The sequence below is a fragment of the Crocuta crocuta genome, unplaced genomic scaffold (assembly GCF_008692635.1).
Source record: "Crocuta crocuta isolate KB4526 unplaced genomic scaffold, BGI_CrCroc_1.0 scaffold551, whole genome shotgun sequence".
Taxonomy (NCBI): Eukaryota; Metazoa; Chordata; class Mammalia; order Carnivora; family Hyaenidae; genus Crocuta; species Crocuta crocuta.
Genome location: NW_027530969.1, coordinates 1337956 through 1358350, shown reverse-complemented (window position 1 = coordinate 1358350; position 20395 = coordinate 1337956). Strand labels below are relative to the sequence as shown.

The following is a 20395-nucleotide window of genomic DNA, read 5'->3' as shown; positions in this document are numbered from 1 at the left end:
CAGAGCTCAATGCAGGGCTCAAACCCACGAACCGTGAGATCATGACGTGAGCCGAAGTTGGACACTCAACCGACTGAGCCACCCAGGCGCCCCATCTTCAGTATTCTTAAGTTTTGCTGTGACGTATCTTAAATGTATATTTTTTCTACCAGTATAATACTTTGAGAAATCTTCCAACTTCATTTAACACAAAAAGATTCTTAATTTTTTTTGAAATTATTTATTCCTTCTGGTTGACTTTTTATTTCTCCTTATGGACTTCCTCACAAACAGGTATTGATGCTTCTGTGTGTGGCATCTTTCTCTCTTCTTTTTTTCCCCCCTTCTCCTTCTTGATGCCTCCTGAAAAAAACTCCTCAACTTGATCTTCCAGCTCATGAATTCATTCTTTAGCTATACCCATACTACTCTTCAGCATGTGTATTGGATTCTTTATTTCAGTCCCTGTATTTTTATACATAATATTTTGAAATGTTTCTCTTTATACTTAATCGTTTTCATTTTACTTATTTTAATTCGTGTATGGACTTTTTAAATGCATATTCTGCTGTTCCATCTGGTTTACTAGTTCTCCATGTGGGGCAGGTTTTTAGCTTATTGTATTTAGTACATGTTGTTTTCCTCAGTGGTCTTATTTCCCTTTGAGCTCTTACTACTTGGCCTTCAGGGAAATAAATCCTCTTGTACCTCTGCTCTAGACACTGCTTTTTTCCCAGGATTTATCTTTCTAATGTGTTACCACTTAGCCTGGTAGTGTGAGGGAGCAAGGAAAGGCTGGTAGGTCTGCCTGCACCTTTTATGAACATTCATCCCACTGTTCTGGTATGTTCTACCTCACAGTATGGTGGAGCAGGCCACAGGCAGTATGGAAGAGAGAGAAAAGGACAAGGAGTTCCTTGCCACCCTCTATTCTAACTGCAGTGCCATCCTGTCCTCATTCCAATACCCCTGGTTTCCCAGGAATTCATCGTGGTCATTTAGCTTTTCAAAATTGTCAGGTGCCCTTATTTCTATATTTCTATGCTTTCTCTCAATTTAGATTCTAGAAGGGAGCCAGCGGCCTGTGTTCACTCTCTGTCTTATTGGGAATCTCATAGTGGGATTTTTGTTTTATTTTAAAATATTTTTATTTCCTTATTTCTGATTAAAACATTAATTCATATTTATTATAGTCATTTTGGAAAATACAAAAAGCTTAGAGAAAGCAATAAAAATTGTGATAATCCTAGGGACGCCTGGGTGGCTCAGTCAGTTAAGTGTCCGACTTCAGCTCAGGTCATGATCTCACAGTTCATGGGTTCGAGCCCTGCATCGGGCTCTGTGCTGACAGCTAGCTCAAAGCCTGGAGCCTGCTTCAGATTCTCTATCTCCCTCTCTCTCTGATCCTCCCCTGATCATGCTGTTTCTCTCTCTCTCAAAAATAAATAAAACAGGGGTACCTGGGTGGCCTCAGTCACTTAAGCGTCTGACTTCAACTCAGGTCATGATCTCACAGTTCGTGGGTTTGAGCCCTGCGTCGAGCTCTGTGCTAACAGCTAGTTCAGAGCCTAGAGCCTGTTTCGGATTCTGTATCTCCCTTTCTTTCTCTGACCCTCCCCTGTTCATGCTGTCTCTCTCTCTCTCTCTCTCAAAAATAAATAAAACATAAATTTAAAAAAAAATTTTTTTAAATATTAAAACTTTTTTTTTAATTGTGATAATCCTAATATCGAAAAATAACTTGTTCTTTTGCTCTTTCCTATTAGCTATGTAATGAGTACTCCTTAGTTCGTTAGTATTCCACACATGTTGTTTGATATCTGCGTATTATTACATTGTGTGGATATGCAATAAAGTATCTGTGTTCCACTGTTAGACATTTAAATTATTATTTTTTTAATTCTAGCGTGGGGAGGGAAGGCAAGAGAGAGAGAAAGAGAGAGAGAATCTTAAGCAGGCTCTTTGGTCAACCCAGAGCCTGATGCAAGGCTTGATACCATGACCTGGGATTATGGCATGAGCCGAAACCAAGAGTCAGATGCTCAACTGAGCCACCCAAGTACCCTGACATTTAAGTTATTTTAATTAAAAAAAATTTTTTTTTCTGAAAAACATCTCCAAAGAGATGTGCAGTCTGCCCAAAACAACAGCATGAGACATAGTATAAAGATAGTAACTTTAATAGAACAAAACAAATGGTAGCTGGTGGGTATATCCCATAAGTGCAGCAGCAGAAACTAGTGAGCACTTTGGGTTAATAATAGAGCTCAAGTCTTCCTGGCCTTGGAAATGAAATTAATAGATTTGCTTGTGGGTTGTAAACTTATATTTGAACACCAACTTTTCTAGTACTATGGTTTAAAAAGGCAACACAATACTCATTATTTCAGTAACTTCCTGGCTATGCTACCTCACTTCAGAGATAAGACTTGAGTTCTAGATGTGAAAATCACCAGCATAGTAGAACAAAACTACATATACCTGGACATGGGGAGCTACAGAATTTTAGGTTCGTTTTAGAAACTGAACTAGCACAGACACTGTTTAAAAAAGTTCTATGGTTTGCAAGGTAAAAGGTGGCTCTGAGGGACAATGAAAAGAGAAATGGCTTGAAAGTAAAGGCTCCATATGGGAACTTGTGCCTTAGGATGGTGGCTGTTAACACCCAAAAGCCTTGTGATGAAAATCTGATGAGAATATTAAAATATACTATATATGTCCGCACACCTACGTAATATTTTGCATTTATTTAGAGACTGTGAATTTATAAAGTCCTCAGAAGCCCATTGCTATGTATCAGGTTAAGAATCTCTTTGAGTTAGAGCCTAGAAATAATTTTTTTAAGAAATAAAATTAATTTAGAAAATTAAATGGTAATTTCTGCTCCGTCAATTCCCTGAGGCTTTTGATATTCACAGTGGGAATTCCTTCTTGCCAACAGAGCTGGAAGAGGTTGGTAGCTGACCTACGCAAGTCTCCTCGTAGCACACACTTTGAGCATTTACTCTGCGTCCCTTTCCTCATCCTTCTCCCTTGGGAGTTCGGGGAGTGGGGGCGGGGGGGTGCTCCTATTGCTTTGTTTTCCTGTGGTCTTAAAGACTCTGTCAGTAAGGTATATTCTTCTCTTAATCTAAAGAAATTATCTTAAATTTGGACTCCTTGAATCAAGTTTTTAGAGCTAAGGCAGTTTTTGAGTAGGATTTTTGGGGTTTTTTTTGTGGGGGGTTTTTCCATTTTTCTCTTCCCTCTGAATTCCCCAGTTGTTTTGTTTATGTAGTGCTTTGATCTGGATGCTCTACAGTTTTGTTTTTGGTTTTTGTTTTTTAATGTATTTTATTTTATTGTAATAAATATGTGACTCACTTCAAATCTTCATGTAGATGAACACATCAGCATTTTCAGCCACTCCTTCATCTTCTGATTAAAATTAATTTCCTTCTAGATATCACTGGGAAATATCTGTGGGCCACCGCTTCTTTCTCCAGGCCTGGCTTTATGAGGCTCAGGTGTAGTCCTTGGGAAGTTTCTGGGAGTGTATGTCTTTCTCTAGTACAGAACTAGGGAATAAAGCAACCTGGTCACCCTTATGCACAAGGCAGAGTTGGGGATGTTGTATCAACTCAGAGACATTTTTCTGCATCCACAAAACTCTGACTTTAATACAGCTGGTTGGGGCTTCCTTTGCATACCTGGTCACATGGCTCCCATGGAACACCCGGGCTTCATTTCTCCAGTCTCTTCTGTCAGGCCTCAGAGCCAGTCCTGGGCCCTGAATTGACCCTTCCACTCAAGAGGGGGCAGCAGGAAAATAAAGACTACTTCTCTAGGCCCCAGTTCATCTGTGGAGACCAAGTGACTGATAATCTCTAGCATCACATCTCTGCACAGCTTTCCCGAAAGTATGTCCAGGAAGGCCCACTCTTCCTGGGTAAAAGACTTGGACACATCCTTGAAATGGCATTTAAGGAAAACATCAGGACAAGCCACAGCATCCAGCTCCCTCCTCAGCTGTCAAGGCCGTGGACAAGAAGCTTTATTCTCCCTGTGGACACAGCTCCAAGTAGTCCCCAAAACCTAGTGGCACTTCCTTCGGTTGATTCTGAGGAAACAAAGCTCTTGTCCTCACTGGCAACATAGTGCCAAGCAGTAAAAGTTTAACGTGTTAGATTTGGGGGTGAAGAAGTTGAACTGCACATGATTCATGATCAGTTTGGAAAATCGGGCTGAGGAAGCCGATCCCATGGAGAAGGACAGAGAAACTGGACAACTTGCTGGGTTCCTCTGTTTCTTTCCATAGAAAAGAAATCTTTCTTTCCTGCTGTTTTCTTTCTTATCTGGAGGACAGCTTTTCTGCAGAGTACAGCTGACCCTTAAACAACACAGGTTTGGACTGCACGAGTCCACTTATATATGGATTTTTACAGTACCATATTTTCTTGTCCTTAGGATTTTCTTAAGAATATTTTCTTTTCTCTAGCTTACTTTATTGTAAGAATATACAAAACATGTATTAATCAACTATGTTACCAGTAAGGCTTCCCATTAACAGTAAGGTATTAATAGTTATGTTTTTGGAGAGTCAGATTATATGTGGATTCTCCTACCCCATGTTGTTCAATGGTCAACTGTGTTCCCTTCTCAAAAATAATGCATGCTACTTCTGTACACTGATTTATTTGTTTGTTCACTCCTTCCCTTTTTTAGTCCATAGTATTTCTTAAACCCCTGCTTTGGGCAGTGGAATGCACTAGGCTGTAAAGAGAACATGGATGGGTAGGTTTTACATTTATAGAAGTTACAATAGGGGAAGAAGATGGTTACCTGCAGGAATTTTCTTCAGGGTGCAAGTGGTCAATCCCGTCAGATTAGAAATCCACTGAAGTGCCATGGGATTCAGAAGGGAGGGTACATCCCTTCCCGCCAGGGGGTTAGGGAGACCTCATGGAAAAGCAGGCTTTGAATTGGTCGTTGAAGGCTGAAGATGATGTGCTCCATGAACTCATTTATTCCTTTCATCAAAGAAGTATAGATAATTGGGTCATTGTTGATTCCTTCTTTTCTGCCCTTAAGTAAATCTGCAGGGTTTTAATATGGAAAAAGGCTTTCAGTTGACTGTCTCCTTGGCCCACCAGTTAACCATGATGAGATGTCTCCTGTTTGCTTTTCTTAACTCATTCTTGTATACCTGGCTTTCTCCCTCTTTTATCTCATAGATGGTTTCCCATCTGTAGCTCAACAGTGATCAGCCTCCAGTCACATTTACTTTTTTTCTGTTTTCCTCAGCATCTTGCAGCTGCATTTGACACCACTCATCAGTCTCTTGTTGAAATTCTTTTCAGTCTAGGCTTCTGGGGCAATCTTGTTGTTTTCCTCTTCCTACTCTATCTTTTGTCATATTACAGGGTGCAAGCACCATATAGCTAACTTTCTCAAACTGCTCATTTTTACACATAGGGAAGCTCTTCGCTGCCATATGTACTTGTCTTTTATTTGCTTCTCTCCCCATTCATTGCCTTATGGGGTGCCACAGCCTTGGGCCTAGACTCACTCTGCTTTCCTCACTCTAAAGAAACTGACATTATTTATTAAATACTTTGATGAAGGTACCTAGCAAATCTCCGTATACATCACACACCTTTATTTTATCTTTTATTCTCATAGTAAATCCATTTGCTGTCTGCTAAACACTTGGAACAGTCAACACTAGACTCAGTATTGCCTCCTTACTTTGTTAAATCATTGCATCCAAATTGCCTTTTGTCTGCATTTCTGACTTCAGAATTTGGAGTCATCTTGAGGCCTCACTTTGTCCATTGTCCAGTAAATTCAGTGCACTTACAACTGTCTATTAATTGTTTCCTGTGACATATAGATCTGCCTCTTCCATCCCCCCAAGTGCCGTGAAATTACAAGTTTTCCCCCTTTGTGTCCAAGCTGCTACTGGGGACTTCTGAGTGTTCTGTCTCTTTTTGGTGTCACCTGTATTATTATTGCCAAAATGTCATTTTCCGGCTTCAGACTATTGATTCCTTACTGCCCACTCTCAGTCTTTGTGATTCTCACCTTTTTGGTCCTTGACCAGTTACACTTCCTCTCTTTTTTACTATTCTCCTTTCTCACCCCCAAGGTAGACTTTTTTCCATTCCAGCCATATATAGTCACTTGACATCTATAGGTTGCCTTTCCCTACCTTCTGCCCACCCTCCCTCCTGCCTTCCTCCCAGAATTGACCTTACTCTCACCTTCCTGACTTCTAGTGAACTATTTCCCAGGATGGGACGCTCTCCTATTTCTTACATCGCATTCTTTTCATGCATTCCGTGCATTCCTTTATTCAGCAAATGTTTATTACTATTTGCCATGTGCCAGGCATTTTGCTAGGAATTAGAGATACTAAATCCTTGCCCTTAGGGAGCTCCATAGACCATAGGGGACACAGACAGGAAATAGGCAGTTATGATTCAGTGTGATTAGTGCTGCTAATAGAAAGCCTTAGAAGCCATAAGGGCATATGTAGAAGGGATATCTTGATGCAGAAAGGAGGGATGCCTATGCAGCCATTCCAAAGACTGTCTTAAATTGAGTCTTAAGTTCCTTAGCCAAAGAAAGAAAAAAAAAACTAGAAGTATACCTTCACCTGCCAGAAGGCAGGTACAAGTGGCCCCACCTGGCCCAGTGTGACCTTCTGTTCTGTGTTCCTTTTGGCATTTAGACCCCTTGAAAGTCTTGATCCATACGTGTTTTCTCTTCAACTAGATTATAACCTTCTAGGGCCTAGAAACTGGGTCTCCTTTTTATTATACCCTGTGCAAAGCATCCAGTGGAAATTAACCACCAGGACCAGGACAATGACCACAGCATCCTTGGGCCTAGGGTTTTCCAGAATTTTATTCCACAAGCTTGATTGTGACTGTTAACTTTGTAAGATATTTTTATTTGATTTCGGACACAATGAAATTTTCTGCTTTATTGTGTTTGAATAATATGTTCCCACTTGAACCACTCAGCGACTTGCCATTGACACCTGTAATATAATACATTTGTCCTTTGGTGATGAAATGGACATGTTAGCAGTGTCAGCTTGGTTCAGAGGGTGTCACTAAAAGGTGTTAAGAGCTGATTCTTTGCAGTAGCCCTAGGAATCAACAAGAGTGTCTCCAAGTATAGGGCTAACATTACGAACATCTAGGCTGATCTGATCATGAAGTATCTCATAACTTCCAATTCAGTGATATTCGTATTGTAGTACTTCTTTTGGTTTTTATTATGGGCATTTAGTTTTCAAAGGATGGCAACGTTGAAGGCTGAGGTACAGAGACAATGTTGTTTTCAGGGACACAGTTTGATCTCCATTAGATGCTTTTATTTAGTTGATAGTTCTTAACCTTTTGGGGGTCATGGCCACATATGACAGCCCAGTCAATTTGAGGAAAATGTACATGGGCACACAGACAGAATTGTATATGCTATTTCGGGGGTTTCCTATACCATCCGATTTCCCCCATCAGCCCTGTGAATCATTATTGGTTTGTTCTAATAAGGTTATTATAAAATTGTCATTTTAGGCTAAATATGCTGTCTAACAAAGTTTGATCTTCTGTTTGATGCATGCACACAGTGAACATTTCATTGCACATCTGCTCCTATAAACCACTGTTTTTCTTCTTTGGAAACAATGAATGCATATGTATTTTATTAGAGAAGTGCAAATAGATCAGTTCTGCTCAAGCAGAGGAGAAGCTCTTATAGGTACTGGTATATATCTGAGCAAATAGGAATTAGAACTATTCAGTATAGCTGTCACAACTACACTTACCCATGTTAAAGAAATGTTTCTCAGGTTATAAAGCAGCTTATATAACTGCAGTCATGTTATTTAAAAAAAATAATGAAGCCCTTGTATCAATGTTTATATAAAATGCTAAAGGAATATACCTCAAAAGGCACATATACTCAGAGATAACATTGCAGGTGGTGGGTCTTTGCTATGCTGCTGTTTGAAATTTTCTTTGTTGGAAAATATGGATTGAATAGAGAAAGAAGGGATGAGGCTTCTTTTTTTTTTTTTTTAATGTTTTATTTTATTTCTAGGAGAGAGAGAGACAGTGTGAGCAGGAGAGGGTCAGAGAGAGAGGGAGTCACAGACTGAAACAGGCTCCAGGCTCTGAGCTGGCAGTCAGCACAGAGCCCGATGTGGGGCCCGAACCCACGAACCGCGAGATCATGACCTAAGCGAAAGTCGGACGCTTAACCGACTAAGCCACCCAGGCGCCCCAGGGATAAGGCTTCTTACTAAACTGGGTTTCTGACCTTTTTCTTTGTGTATTCCAGTGAGTGTGTGGAATGATACTAAGGAAAAGATATGTTAACAAAATGAGATCCAGCATCTCAATACCTGGGCCTTCATTTTTGTTTTCAGTTTGAATCCTGGTTTCTTTGGAAAAGGCAGTTATTTGTTTGTTTGTTTGTTTATTATGCTCTGAAAAAAACAAAATTAAATTCAAACTGTGCCAGGTAAAATGAAAATTCAGCATCCTAAGGAACACATAATAGTGCATTGTGGGACTTCATAGTTTACAAAAAGATCCTGTATATTTGCTCATAAGACTCTCAGAAATCAATGAAGGCAGATGGGTCAACGTGTATGCCCATGTTCAGAGAAACCCAGTTCGGAGACTTAGCTGAGGTTCGTGACTAGTAGGAGGCTTTTTGTTTCTGGATCCTAATTCAGTGTTCTTCCTGGCTTCTCTGCCACTGAGACTTAGGTAAAATCGCCTTGGCTCTCTGAGTCTCAAGTTGCATATTTTCATAATGTAAACTTCTTTCATGTATTTATTTCAAGTCTTTACACTTGTTTTCATTTTGCAGAGTTGTCTTGAGAATCTGATTATACAGTGCAGTGGTTCTCAAGGCATGATCCCAGACCAGCACCAGGAGCATCTCTTAGGAGCTTGTTCGAAATGCGAATTCTTAGGCCCACCTCAGACCTGAATCAGAAACTCTGGGTATGGAGCCCAGCAGTCCCCAGTTAAGCCAACCCTCCAGCTGATCCTAGTACACACCTATGTTGGAGACCCACCAGCAATATGTGTGAGATGGTATTTTCAAAAGAGCAAACCACTCTACAAATTTGAGATCATAAACTTTTTTTTTCATTGAGGTAAAATTTATGTATAGTGAAACCCAAAGATCTTAAACATACAGCTCTATGAATTTTCACGTTATGTGATCACCGCACCAGCCGAGTCATAGAACTCTTTTATCATGCTATAAAGATCTCTTGTGCCTCCTCTCGTCTGTCTGCATCCCCGCCGGGCGGCTACTACTGTTCACGGACAGACTTCATTAGAGGAAGTAAGGGGACAGGATGATGATGAGTTGAACGCAGAAAGAGCAATGACTGTTCTTTTTTTTCTTCACTACTTGTACTTAACCATTTCCTTTTGAAGTACTGACCATAGTTCTCTCTGGTTTTTCAGCCCATGGACCAAGCTTCTCTCAAAAATAGCGACGTTCTCGTTCTGACAGGCCTCACCCAGATCCCCACCGCGAACCCAGACGGCATGGTGGGAGAGTTCTGCAGCAACCTGGGTACACAGGATGAAATGTGCTAGATTTACTTTTCAGTTCCTTGCTTCTGTAGTATTTTGTGCTCCTTCCCTTCACAGTCACACCTTCTGATGCCCCCATTCAAGGCTTTCCCCTGCACCCCGCCTACTTTACCCTTCCTGCCCGTCCTTCAAAGCTCCCCGTTGTCAGCAAAAGCAATTCTTAAGCAACATAAATCTGAAGAATGTGAGAATGGTTGTTATAAGTGTAAATTCAAATGTTTAACCCTTTTATGCAACAGATACTCAACATTCTCCCACTTGATTTATGTTGAGAATTCTTATTTATTCTTCTTGCTCTGTGGTGGGATTTGGGGGCAGGATGGGGGTGCATACAGGATAGCAGTTGTCAAAAAAGGGAAGAATCCCATCTTTGCTCGCAAGTAATAGCACAAAAAAGACTTAATACTTTGCATTCACAATAGCAGCATACTGAACAGATATACTTTTTCCACCAGTATTTGGTCAGTGTTGTTTTTTCTTTCAGAGAAGACTAAATTTGGAGGAAAGACTTCCTACCCAGAAGAAATGGATATTTCTTTGGATATAAATTGTCTGTAAAATCTAGAAATCCTACCTTTCTCTTAGAAAAGTATAGGTTGATTACTGTCTTAACTTGGGCTGCTGTAACAAAATACCACAGACTGGGTGGCTTAAAGAACAAACATTTCTAACAGTTCTGGAGGCTGGGAAGTCTGAGATCAGGTTGCCAGCATGATCGGGGTCTGATGAGGGCCCTCTTCCTGGCTCACAGGCGCCCACAAGTATGTCCTCCCTTGGCAGAAAGAAGCAGCTCTCGTGTCTTCTTCCTTTTCTTATGAGGGCAAAAATCCCAACATGGAGTCTGTACCCTCATGGCCTCATCTAAACCCCGTTACCTTCCAAAGCACCCCTAACCCAGTACCATCACAGTGGGAGTCAGGGCTTCAATATATGAATTTTAGGGGTCACAGATGTTCCATCTGTAACAGTTGCCAAAGAGGAGTTAATGAGCTTAGCTTTTCACCCCTTTCACACAGTTATTCTTTCTTGAAAAAATTATTGGACTAGTCTCAAATAGCGTCCCTGATTTGTATGCTTTGTTTGCTTTATTATCTGGAATCACACAAAACACTTTAGATCTGAAAGGACCTTTACATCTAATCTACTATTTCTCAAAGTCCACTTGCCTCATGATCAGTGAGGTCACTTCTTAAAGATGCACATTTGAGGGCCCTTCCACAGACCTAATAAGTCAGATTCTATGGGGACAAGAGAGACGCAGGAGCAAAGTTGCATTTTCAACATGTTCCCTGGCAATTTTCACACTTATGGAAGCTTGAAGACCAGTAATCTAGTCCACTCCTCTCATAACCAATGAGGAAACAGGCCCAGCCAGGTTTCTGTGGCTTACATGGGATCCTATAGCATATGATGAAGCAGGCGTAGAGCCAGGCCTCTTGAGCCCTGACCACTGTCTCTCCCCATGGTACCATACTCTAGGAATAGCAAGTCCACCAGTACTCCGAGTTCAGCATCTGGGAGAACCCAGATCAGACTTGGGAACAGAGGAGGCTTCAAGATCTGTACCCAAAAGCTGTGCATTTCAGTTTGTTTTGGAAACCAAACAAAAAAGAAACTTAAGAGGGCTTTTTTTTTCTTTTTTAGCCAGTTAGAACTTCTAATATAATTATACCCATTAAGTTGCAATTCCTCATTTGATAACTTGTTCTAAGTATTTAAAGTGTAGAGGATTTTCTTAAAAATAACACATTAATGAAAGAAAATGCCACTAAAATGAGTCAAATGGAAAACCTTGGCCTATTTCCTTATAGGTCAGAGACTGAACAGAGACAAATCCAGCAAAGTTTTGAGCAGGAGCTAAAAAAAGAAGGAGCTTGGAGGGTCTGTCCTGAAGCTTGGCTGCCATTGGTAACCTTTAAAACCCAAACCTTTAACTGCACATCCTGTCCCCAGAGACTGAGACATCCATTAAAAACCCAACTAATTGTTAGCCTCTGAGTTCTCCCGTTCTTGTGCAATTCTTCAAAAGAAGCAGATCATTGTACATGGGAAATGAATTGTGTGAACAGAAATAGGAAGTGAAAGAAATTAAATATTATTTTAAAAGTTTCATTCTACTTTTATAAAACTGTTCTTTTGACACTAGTGTTTTCTCTCTGGCTTCAACTTTTCTAGCACTGACAGTCCGGAATGGAGGAAACGTGCTGGTTCCCTGTTACCCTTCTGGAGTGATCTATGACCTCCTGGAATGCCTGTATCAGTACATTGACTCTGCCGGCCTCTCCAACATCCCTTTCTACTTCATCTCCCCCGTGGCCAACAGTTCACTTGAGTTTTCCCAGATTTTTGCTGAGTGGTATATCTGCATTCTTCTTCATGATTCAGTACATTCAAGCAATAAGAATAAAATGTGAAAAGTTTTTTAATTAAAAAAGAATAGGGGCACCTGGGTGGCTCAGTTGGTTAAGCGTCCAACTCTTTATTTCAGCTGAGGTCACAATCTCATGGTTGAGTCCCGCGTGTTGGCTCCGCTCTTAAGATTGTCTCTCTCTCTCTCTCTCTCTCTCTCTCTCCCCCTCCCTCTCTCTCCCTTCCTCTCCTACCCCCCTCCCCTGCTCACTCACACTCATGTCCATACACTCTCATGTCCACACATGCACACTAAAATATCTAAAACATCTAAAAATAAAAGGGGTTTTTTTTTCCTTGCATTACTATGAAACTTTCATTCTGTTGTCTTTCCATGTCTGTGATGTGAAAATTGTATTAATGAAAGCCAAATCTGTTACATTGCTAAGAGTTTAGAAGAATAGTTATCAAGGAGAGAAGGATGAAAGGCAAAGGTTTAACTTAGCACTTTCAAATTCAGTGGCAAAACTATACATTTATCTTCTCACATGCTACCCTCTGCCTGTTACAAAGTGAAGTGACATTCTAGAAGCTCAAAAAAAGCCCAAGCTCATGTTGTCTGGAATTTATAATACCAAATCTGATAAGGAAAGCTAGATTTTTTGTTCACTTCAATAGCATGATATTTGATAAAATTAAGTTTTATTAGAGTGGAAAATTGCTTGATCCAGTCCTAAGATGGGTAAATTGTTGAACAGTATGAAGTTAGTGAACCTTTTTAGGATTATTTAGGTGCATATTTGAATCTAACTCACCTGGCCAAAAAAAGGGAGGGATGGAGGAAATATAGTAACTTGTACAATTGACCTTTAAGTGCCTTAGGGTGGTGTTTCTAGACAGGGCTATGACACACCTACAGAGGGTGTGTTTAATCTATTTCAGCTGTATGGTAGCATAACGGACACAGTGTTCTACCAAGTTTCCAATAAAGAAGGAACTTGTATATCATTCTGTCCTAACATATTCTATATGCTGCCTCCCCACTCCACCTTCTTAAAGAGCATTTTTTCTTCCCCTTTTAGTTGTAGTCAGGGTCTTTTTTTCTTTATCTCGATTCAGACAAGCTTCTCCTTCCTGTGTTCATATTAGTCGTGTTTGTCCGTAGGGCCATCACTTTATTGGTATCTGTTGAATTGTATTCTTTGCGTTGGGTCATTTCTCCCCCAGCATAGGAGGTTAATCTTGAGTAGTTAGGAGTCCAGCCTAAGTATCACTTGCACAATTAATTAGCATATTCTGCATTTCTTCATTCAGATCCTCAGTAAAAAAATTTCAGCCAACCCTGCAAGTCCCCGTGGGTGGTGTGCTCCTCAAAGCCACTCCTTCCCCACTGCATGCTCTTCTTCTCAGAATCTCTGATAGGCTAGAAGTCAGGACCATGCAAATTAGAGTAGGTTGTTTTTTGTTTCACAGTTTTATATTTGTTCATTTACTATAGAAAATAATATAAGTTACAGAAAATGGGAAAAAACTGAACTCATAAACCCACTATCCAGAAATAATATCACTGTTGGCATTTTGATGGATTTCTTCTTTCTTTTTTTTTTTTTTTGTCTTTTATAAGTCTTTTTATTTTTTTTTTTTATTTTTATTTTTTTTTAATAGTTTATTGTCAAATTAGTTTCCACATAACACTCAGTGCTCACTTGTGGGGATGAGCACTGAGGATTTCTTCTTTCTATACGGGGATCATAATTTTGGATCCTGCTTTTAAAATTATTTTTAATGTCTGTTTATTTTTGAGAGAGAGACAGAATGCAAGTGGTGGAGGAGCCAAGAGAGAGGGAGACACAGAATCTGAAGTAGGCTCCAGGCTCTAAGCTGTCAGCACAGAGACTGACACGGGGCTCGAATTGTGAGATCGTGACCTGAGCTATAAAGTCAGACGCCAACCAGCTGAGCCACCCAGTGCCCCCTGCTTTTAAAAATTTTAATGTGAGACTAGAGGATTAAAATAAAACTTTGAGAACATAATTTTTACATGACTACATTATTACATCATTTGTATATTGTACAATTTATTTAACTGTTGTCTTATTGTTAGACAGGCTTTGCTCAGTATTTTCCTTTTAGTAATAAATTTTCAATTAATATCATTGTATGTATGTATGACTACATCTTTTGCTTTATGTAAATTACTAAAGGTGAAATTACAGGAACAAAGAATATAAATATGTTTTAATGTTGATTATACAAATCTCAGTTGGTTTCCAGAAAGATTTTTGTCCTCTGTAAATTGTTCCTCTTGCCCATTGTCTTCTGTAAATTATCCCTTTTTTTTTTTTTTTTTACTGATTAGAAGTGTTATACATTTCTTACCAATTTATTTGAACTCTGTTCTTTGTTATATATCTGCAGACATTTTTTTCCCATCTTGGCACTTTAGATTTTGTCTTTGGTTTGTTTTTTAAATAATAAAGTCGTTACTTTGGAATAATTGTGGGTTTACAGAAAAGTTGCAGAAGTAGTACAGAGAGCATTGTAAACCTTCTACTTAGTTTCCCCTAATGGCAGCATCTTATATGGCCCTATACATTTATCAAAACTAAGAAATGAACGTTAGCATATTGTTATTAGCTGAACTACAATCTTTTTCAGATTGTACCAGTTTTTCCACTAATGTCTGTTTTCTGTTCGAGGGTCCAGTCCAGGATACCACAGTGCATTTAGTTTATTGTTTTGTTGTTTTGTTTTGTTGTTTTGTCGGGAATACTTTAGTTTTATATATTGATGCTAACTAATATAACATAGTATCCTTTGCAACAATCTGAGAAACCTTAAGTAAAGTTCTTCTCTTTGTCTTCCTGAGTTTAAAAAGTTTTGTCTTCCTACTGAGATATTATGTAAATTATATAAATCTATCTAATTTAGATATAAAGTAACTGTCCAAAAGTATCTTCCTTGCATATTTACATCTTCCTCCAAAAAGGATGTAAACTAATGTTTTTTAAATCAAAATTAAAGAAAATTAAGTGTAGGAAAAATTAAATAAGCGGTATTAATGACGTTCATGTAAAACTCATACCCTGGAGTCCTAAACTACTCCCCCAAAAATAGTATCTGGTAGAACTGTTGAAATACTTTAATACTATTTTAGTAGAATTCTTACAAGTAGGCATGAACAAAATATATTACTACATAATGCCAGACCTACACAACACCTATGTCTTTTGAGTTATCAGTTGTTAACTTTGGCCACAATTGCTTTATTCAGACATCTCCATGTTTTAAATGTCTGTTCTGGCTAGGAAAGAGCATAGCCTACCTAAAGCATTTACAGAGCCTCCAGGTTGAGATACTATGTTACTCTCCGGTTTCAGGTACCACTGTTGCTTAGTGGGTGTGCAAAACAGAAAATTGTGTCTCTGAGGAAACTCTATCACTTTCTCCTCAAGTGATCACTACTAATGCAATATGATATTTTCAATTGGATCCTGGAGCAAAAAAAAAGGGACATTAGTGGAAAAACTGGTGAAATTCAAACAGTCTGGAATTTAGTTAGTTGTAATGCACTAATGTTGATTTTGTAGTTCAATAAATGTATCATGGTTATGTAAGATGTGAATATTAAGGGGACCCTGGGTAAAGGGCCCAAGGGAAGTCAGTACTGTGTCTTTAACTTTTCTATAAATCTAAAATTATTCCAAAATAACAAGCTTATTTTTCAAGGAAAAAAATTTACTCTGGAATTTTAATGTTAAAAAATGCTCACAAGAGACTTATGTTCTGAATACTCTGTAGATTCTAGCTTTCAGTCACAGTGATTTTCTCTAACAGGAAATTTTTGAATAAACTTTACTAGTGTTTGTGCTTCTACCACTAGGTGGCAACAAATGACCCTGTGTCCTCTACCTAACAGGCTGATCTGTTTTTCCTCTTTAAAAGGCTTTGTCACAACAAACAGACTAAGGTGTATCTCCCAGAACCACCTTTTCCTCATGCAGAGGTAAGAAAATGCCATTATTGGGTCAAAGCAAGAAAAAACTGTAGATAAATGGATGGAGATGGAGATAGCGTGTCATTAGTTTTTAAAAACTCCTTATGTAAACTCATATAGTTTCTTGTTTCCCATGTGAGATGACAGCGAAGTACTCTAACTCAATATATGTTATTTTCTCTTCTCATTAACACATTATATTGCCAGTATGTTTCTCCAGTTCATAACTTTACCTCTGTTCTGTTCCCTGGGTGAGGAATTTTATCTGACCCCTACTGCTAATTTCTTAGCATAACAACAGATTCATTTATTGTCAAAGTCTAGATATGAAGTTTTAATGATGAAAATTTAAGTTTTTAAAAAATAGAGAGTCAAATATACAAACTTCTTCTAAAATAAATAATTCACTGGTTGTAATGTACATCATAGTGACTATAGTTAACCATACTGTATTGTGTGTTTAAAAGTCGCTAAGAGAGCAGATATTCAAAGTTCTCAGAACAAATTTTTTGTACCTGTGTATGTTGATGGATGTTAACTAGGCTTACAATTGTGATTTTTTTTCACAATATATATAATATTGGACACTTGAAACTAATAGAACATATATAACATAACATTAGTATACCCAGTTTTGTTTTCATTGTTTTTCACAGGTGTGTCATGCATATTTTTCTGTGTGCTTCTTATTGCTGCCTAGTATTCCATAGCATATCATATGAACATATTATAATGTACTTAACTGTTCTGTTACTATCCGAAAAAAGAGTTACTCCCCATTTTTTGTTACATTTTTAAAAAGGATGTTTATTTTTTTTATTTTTTTAATATTTTTATTTTATTTATAGGAGAGAGAGAGAGAGACAGCGTGAGCAGGGGAGGGTCAGAGAGAGAGGGAGACACAGACTCTGAAATAGGCTCCAGGCTCTGAGCTGGCAGTCAGCACAGAGCCCGACGTGGGGCTCGAACCCCTGAACCGCAAGATCATGACCTAAGCGGAAGTCGGATGCTTAACCAACTAAGCCACCCAGGCGCCCCTTAAAAAGGATGTTTAAATTGGTATAACTACTTTAGGAAACTGGCAGTATCTGCTAAACCTGAACATATAACATACTCCCTGCTTCAGCAATTTTGTCCCTGAACTTATATACCAAACAGAAATACATAGGTGTGTCACCAAAAGACACAAAAATCTTCAGAGCATTCTTGGTAATGATGCTGAAATATACCTTAAATAGCCTAGTGGATTTTGTGCTATATCCTATACAATGGGATGCCTTACACCAGTGAGAATGAATGAATTCCAAATACATGAAGTTATGTAAACAAAGCTCACGAACATAATGCAAGTAAAATAAGTCAGATATAAGAGAGTAGACACAGTGTGACTTTCTTTATATAAAAGTTCAAGAACACACAAAGCCATTCTGTGGTATCAGAAGCCAGGATAGTGGTTACCTTGGAGGTAGGGATGGAGGCAGTAGTAACTGGAAAAGGACAAAGGGGAACTTCTGAGAAGTTGGTCATGCTGCTCATTAGTGTGCATTTGGCAACACAGAAGTTTTCAGTTTGTAAAAACTTCATTAATCTGCAGATGTCTGTGTGGATGGGCTTGTGTAGGATTTAGTTGGTTTATTTGTTTTATAGTTAAGAATTTGATTCGATATAAATAACAATAGATGTCCTGCTAACATTTTAAATTTGACAACTCCTACTACCCCTGCTTATTGCTACTCCAAAGGACTTTTATGAATGAGAATTTCACAGGAAAGGTTCTGAGGAAGTCATTTTTCAGTCCAGACACTCTGTTTTAGCAGCAAGTTTTTCCAAGCTCTGTCATTACCACAGTGAACTTCAGGCTAGAAATGCAGTGATGTCAGAAAATTAAGCATGGCAAAACATACATTATGATGGACTTTACCCATGAAAGTCAGTTTTCCTCCCCCTAAGCAACAATTAGCCTTTTTTTGTTTTCTAGGGGTGTTACTCTACATTTTTACCTGCATATTGTCACAGATAACCTATGTCCCATTTACGGTTATGAATATGAAAAGACCATAGTTGCATGATCGGGGTTCCTGAAACGCACTTGCCTATTTTAGGGCATAATGGAGTTGACTCAGTATTGTGACCAATGCCCATGAGAAAATACCCTTCTGCCCTTAGTACTCATTAAAAAAAACTACAGAATTCCCACCCTACAGCTTCATTCTGTATACAGTTTGGACCTTAAATATAGAGGTAATGAATGGTCAGGTGTAGTAAATCAGCCACAAAGGTAGATCCAATTGGCAAAAGGAAAATAAGAGATGAATTTATCTTAGTTGCTATACTTTGATCAGAAGAACTTCAGGAACACTAGGTAAAAAGTATTCCTGCCTAAAAAGTTATTTAAGTTGTGTGCAAAGACCCACTGCTATTCTTAGAATCCCATTTGTCTCCCTGACAGCAATGGATACAGTAGGCTTAGTCTTTTAGACAGCACTCACCCATTTCGCTGGGACAAGTAATGATTTGGGGCAGATTGGTTATAAAAAGAATGTCCCTTTTATTTGTATGTAACTTGAAAGGGAGATGGGAATTCAGCATTTGTTCCATCTTTACTACAACGTATCCCATCCAGGCCTTAGACACTTGGTTAAGGTCTCCAGAGTTGTGTTGCAGTGTTCCTAGGAAAAGCATTCTCTCTGAATTAAAAATTAAATCTTTATAGTGAAGAGAGTTTGGCTTCCATTGGGGGTTGTCCCATTCTGGCCACAGTTCACTACTGGGGTGACTTCAGTTGGATTTGGGCTCCCCTCTTGTGCATTATTATTGGTTGGTTCAGACCATTTCTTTATCCATCAGACAATATCTCAGGGCAGCATTCCCTTTGACCTAGCTGGTATTTAAGGTCTCTGAAATCTGGATGTTTGTCATCTGACGTTTTGATGCTAGAGTGGGGAGGTGGAGGAAGGGCCAGGGCAGCAGGAAGAGCTGCTGAGCTGTCACAAGATGCCATCTGTGGCTGTAACTGTATATGGTGTTGCCTTGAGTGGGGTATGACGTTGAGAGAGAATTGCCAGATATTGTGCTGGAAGGCAGAACTTTTTGCTTCAAAACATACACTTTTGAGACAGATTTGAGGCAGTGCATGGCCCACTTCTTTCTATAGCTCTTTGTGTCATGCGGACATCACATCTCCCAAATTTCTGAAAGCCAATTTTGGCTTTTGTCTTTATTAAGTTGCTGCAGTAACTTAACAGCTATAACATCTCAAGAGGTGGTCTTCTGCAGGTAAGCAATTTTTCTTGTGTGAAGTGTTTATTGTTGAAAGAACTTGATGAGTCATATGTTTGGGGAAAATTACTTGTACTTCAAATAATAACTGATTCTGGGAACTTCTGGGGCTGAGACTCCGAGTGTCAGGAAGCTCTAAAGAGTTAGACTGCACCAGGCCTTTAACGGCCTGAATAATAATATGTACAGGAAGACTGCATCTGTTCAGAAAGTCACATTGTACATTTAAAAAAATGCAATCTTCCACAAATTTTAATCAGGTTCATTTGTATTCTTAACTTCCTTCTGCTCATGCTCCCATGCTGTGTGGTCCTTCCCTCTGGTAGGACTAACGTCTCTTTGTGTGCTTCTCTGTACATTTTGTAGCTCATTCAGACCAACAAGCTGAAGCACTACCCGAGCCTCCATGGAGACTTCAGCAGTGATTTCCGACAGCCATGCGTGGTATTCACTGGGCACCCCTCCCTCCGATTTGGGGACGTGGTCCATTTCATGGAGCTCTGGGGGAAATCTAGTCTCAACACTGTCATATTCACAGGTAAATAAATAAACAAAACCCTGCCCTTTCTACCAGGACCTTCACCCAACGCACTGACCATGATGAAATGAACCATAAGGCATAAATACGAACACTCATCTGATGTAAACCACGAGGGAAAGAGTACAGCAAGATTGACTGTTAGGAAACTGTACTGGACAAAGCTTTCATATCCATTTTTCAGGGATTTTTCCCTGAGGCAGATTTCTGAACTGCTTTTGATAGGATTTTGTAAGCTGTTTCAAGAACAGCCGTAATTCTAGTAATCACTCTTGTGTTACCCTTTAGGAATTATTTCCTGAGTTGGGTTTTCCTCCTTTGGTTATAGTTTACTCTGGCTTACAGTTTTGTTTTTTTTTTCTGAACACAAACCTGTCAGAGTAAAACAGATCCTTTGATGAACCCAAGCAGGGGTTTTACTTAATCACTACATTATCAATTTTAGGTCTTCAGCCTCAGGATATGGAAATACTACGGGCAATGAAGTAAAAAACCTTGATCTGAATCTGGTCCAATGTAACCTAAGCCAAGTGACCTCACCTCCCCGAGCCTCACTTTCTTCATCGTAAAATGGGATTATTGATGGCTCCTTCCTTAGGTGGCTCTGTGTGTTTACTGAAATGTTATTAGAAGGCACTTCAT

The 20395-nt window shown here is 39.1% G+C and overlaps 1 protein-coding gene across 2 annotated transcripts in view; it reads left to right on the top strand.

Annotated features, from left to right (window-relative positions):
• The window catches only part of INTS9 (integrator complex subunit 9), a 110241-nt gene that overhangs the window by 75540 nt on the left and 14306 nt on the right, over positions 1–20395 (top strand). For both annotated transcript variants that reach the window (XM_077769692.1, XM_077769693.1), the window contains exons 9-12: positions 9459–9570; positions 11766–11946; positions 15885–15945; positions 19582–19753. In XM_077769692.1, the coding sequence (XP_077625818.1) occupies positions 9459–9570; positions 11766–11946; positions 15885–15945; positions 19582–19753 (526 nt within the window). The remainder of the gene's footprint in view (positions 1–9458; positions 9571–11765; positions 11947–15884; positions 15946–19581; positions 19754–20395) is intronic.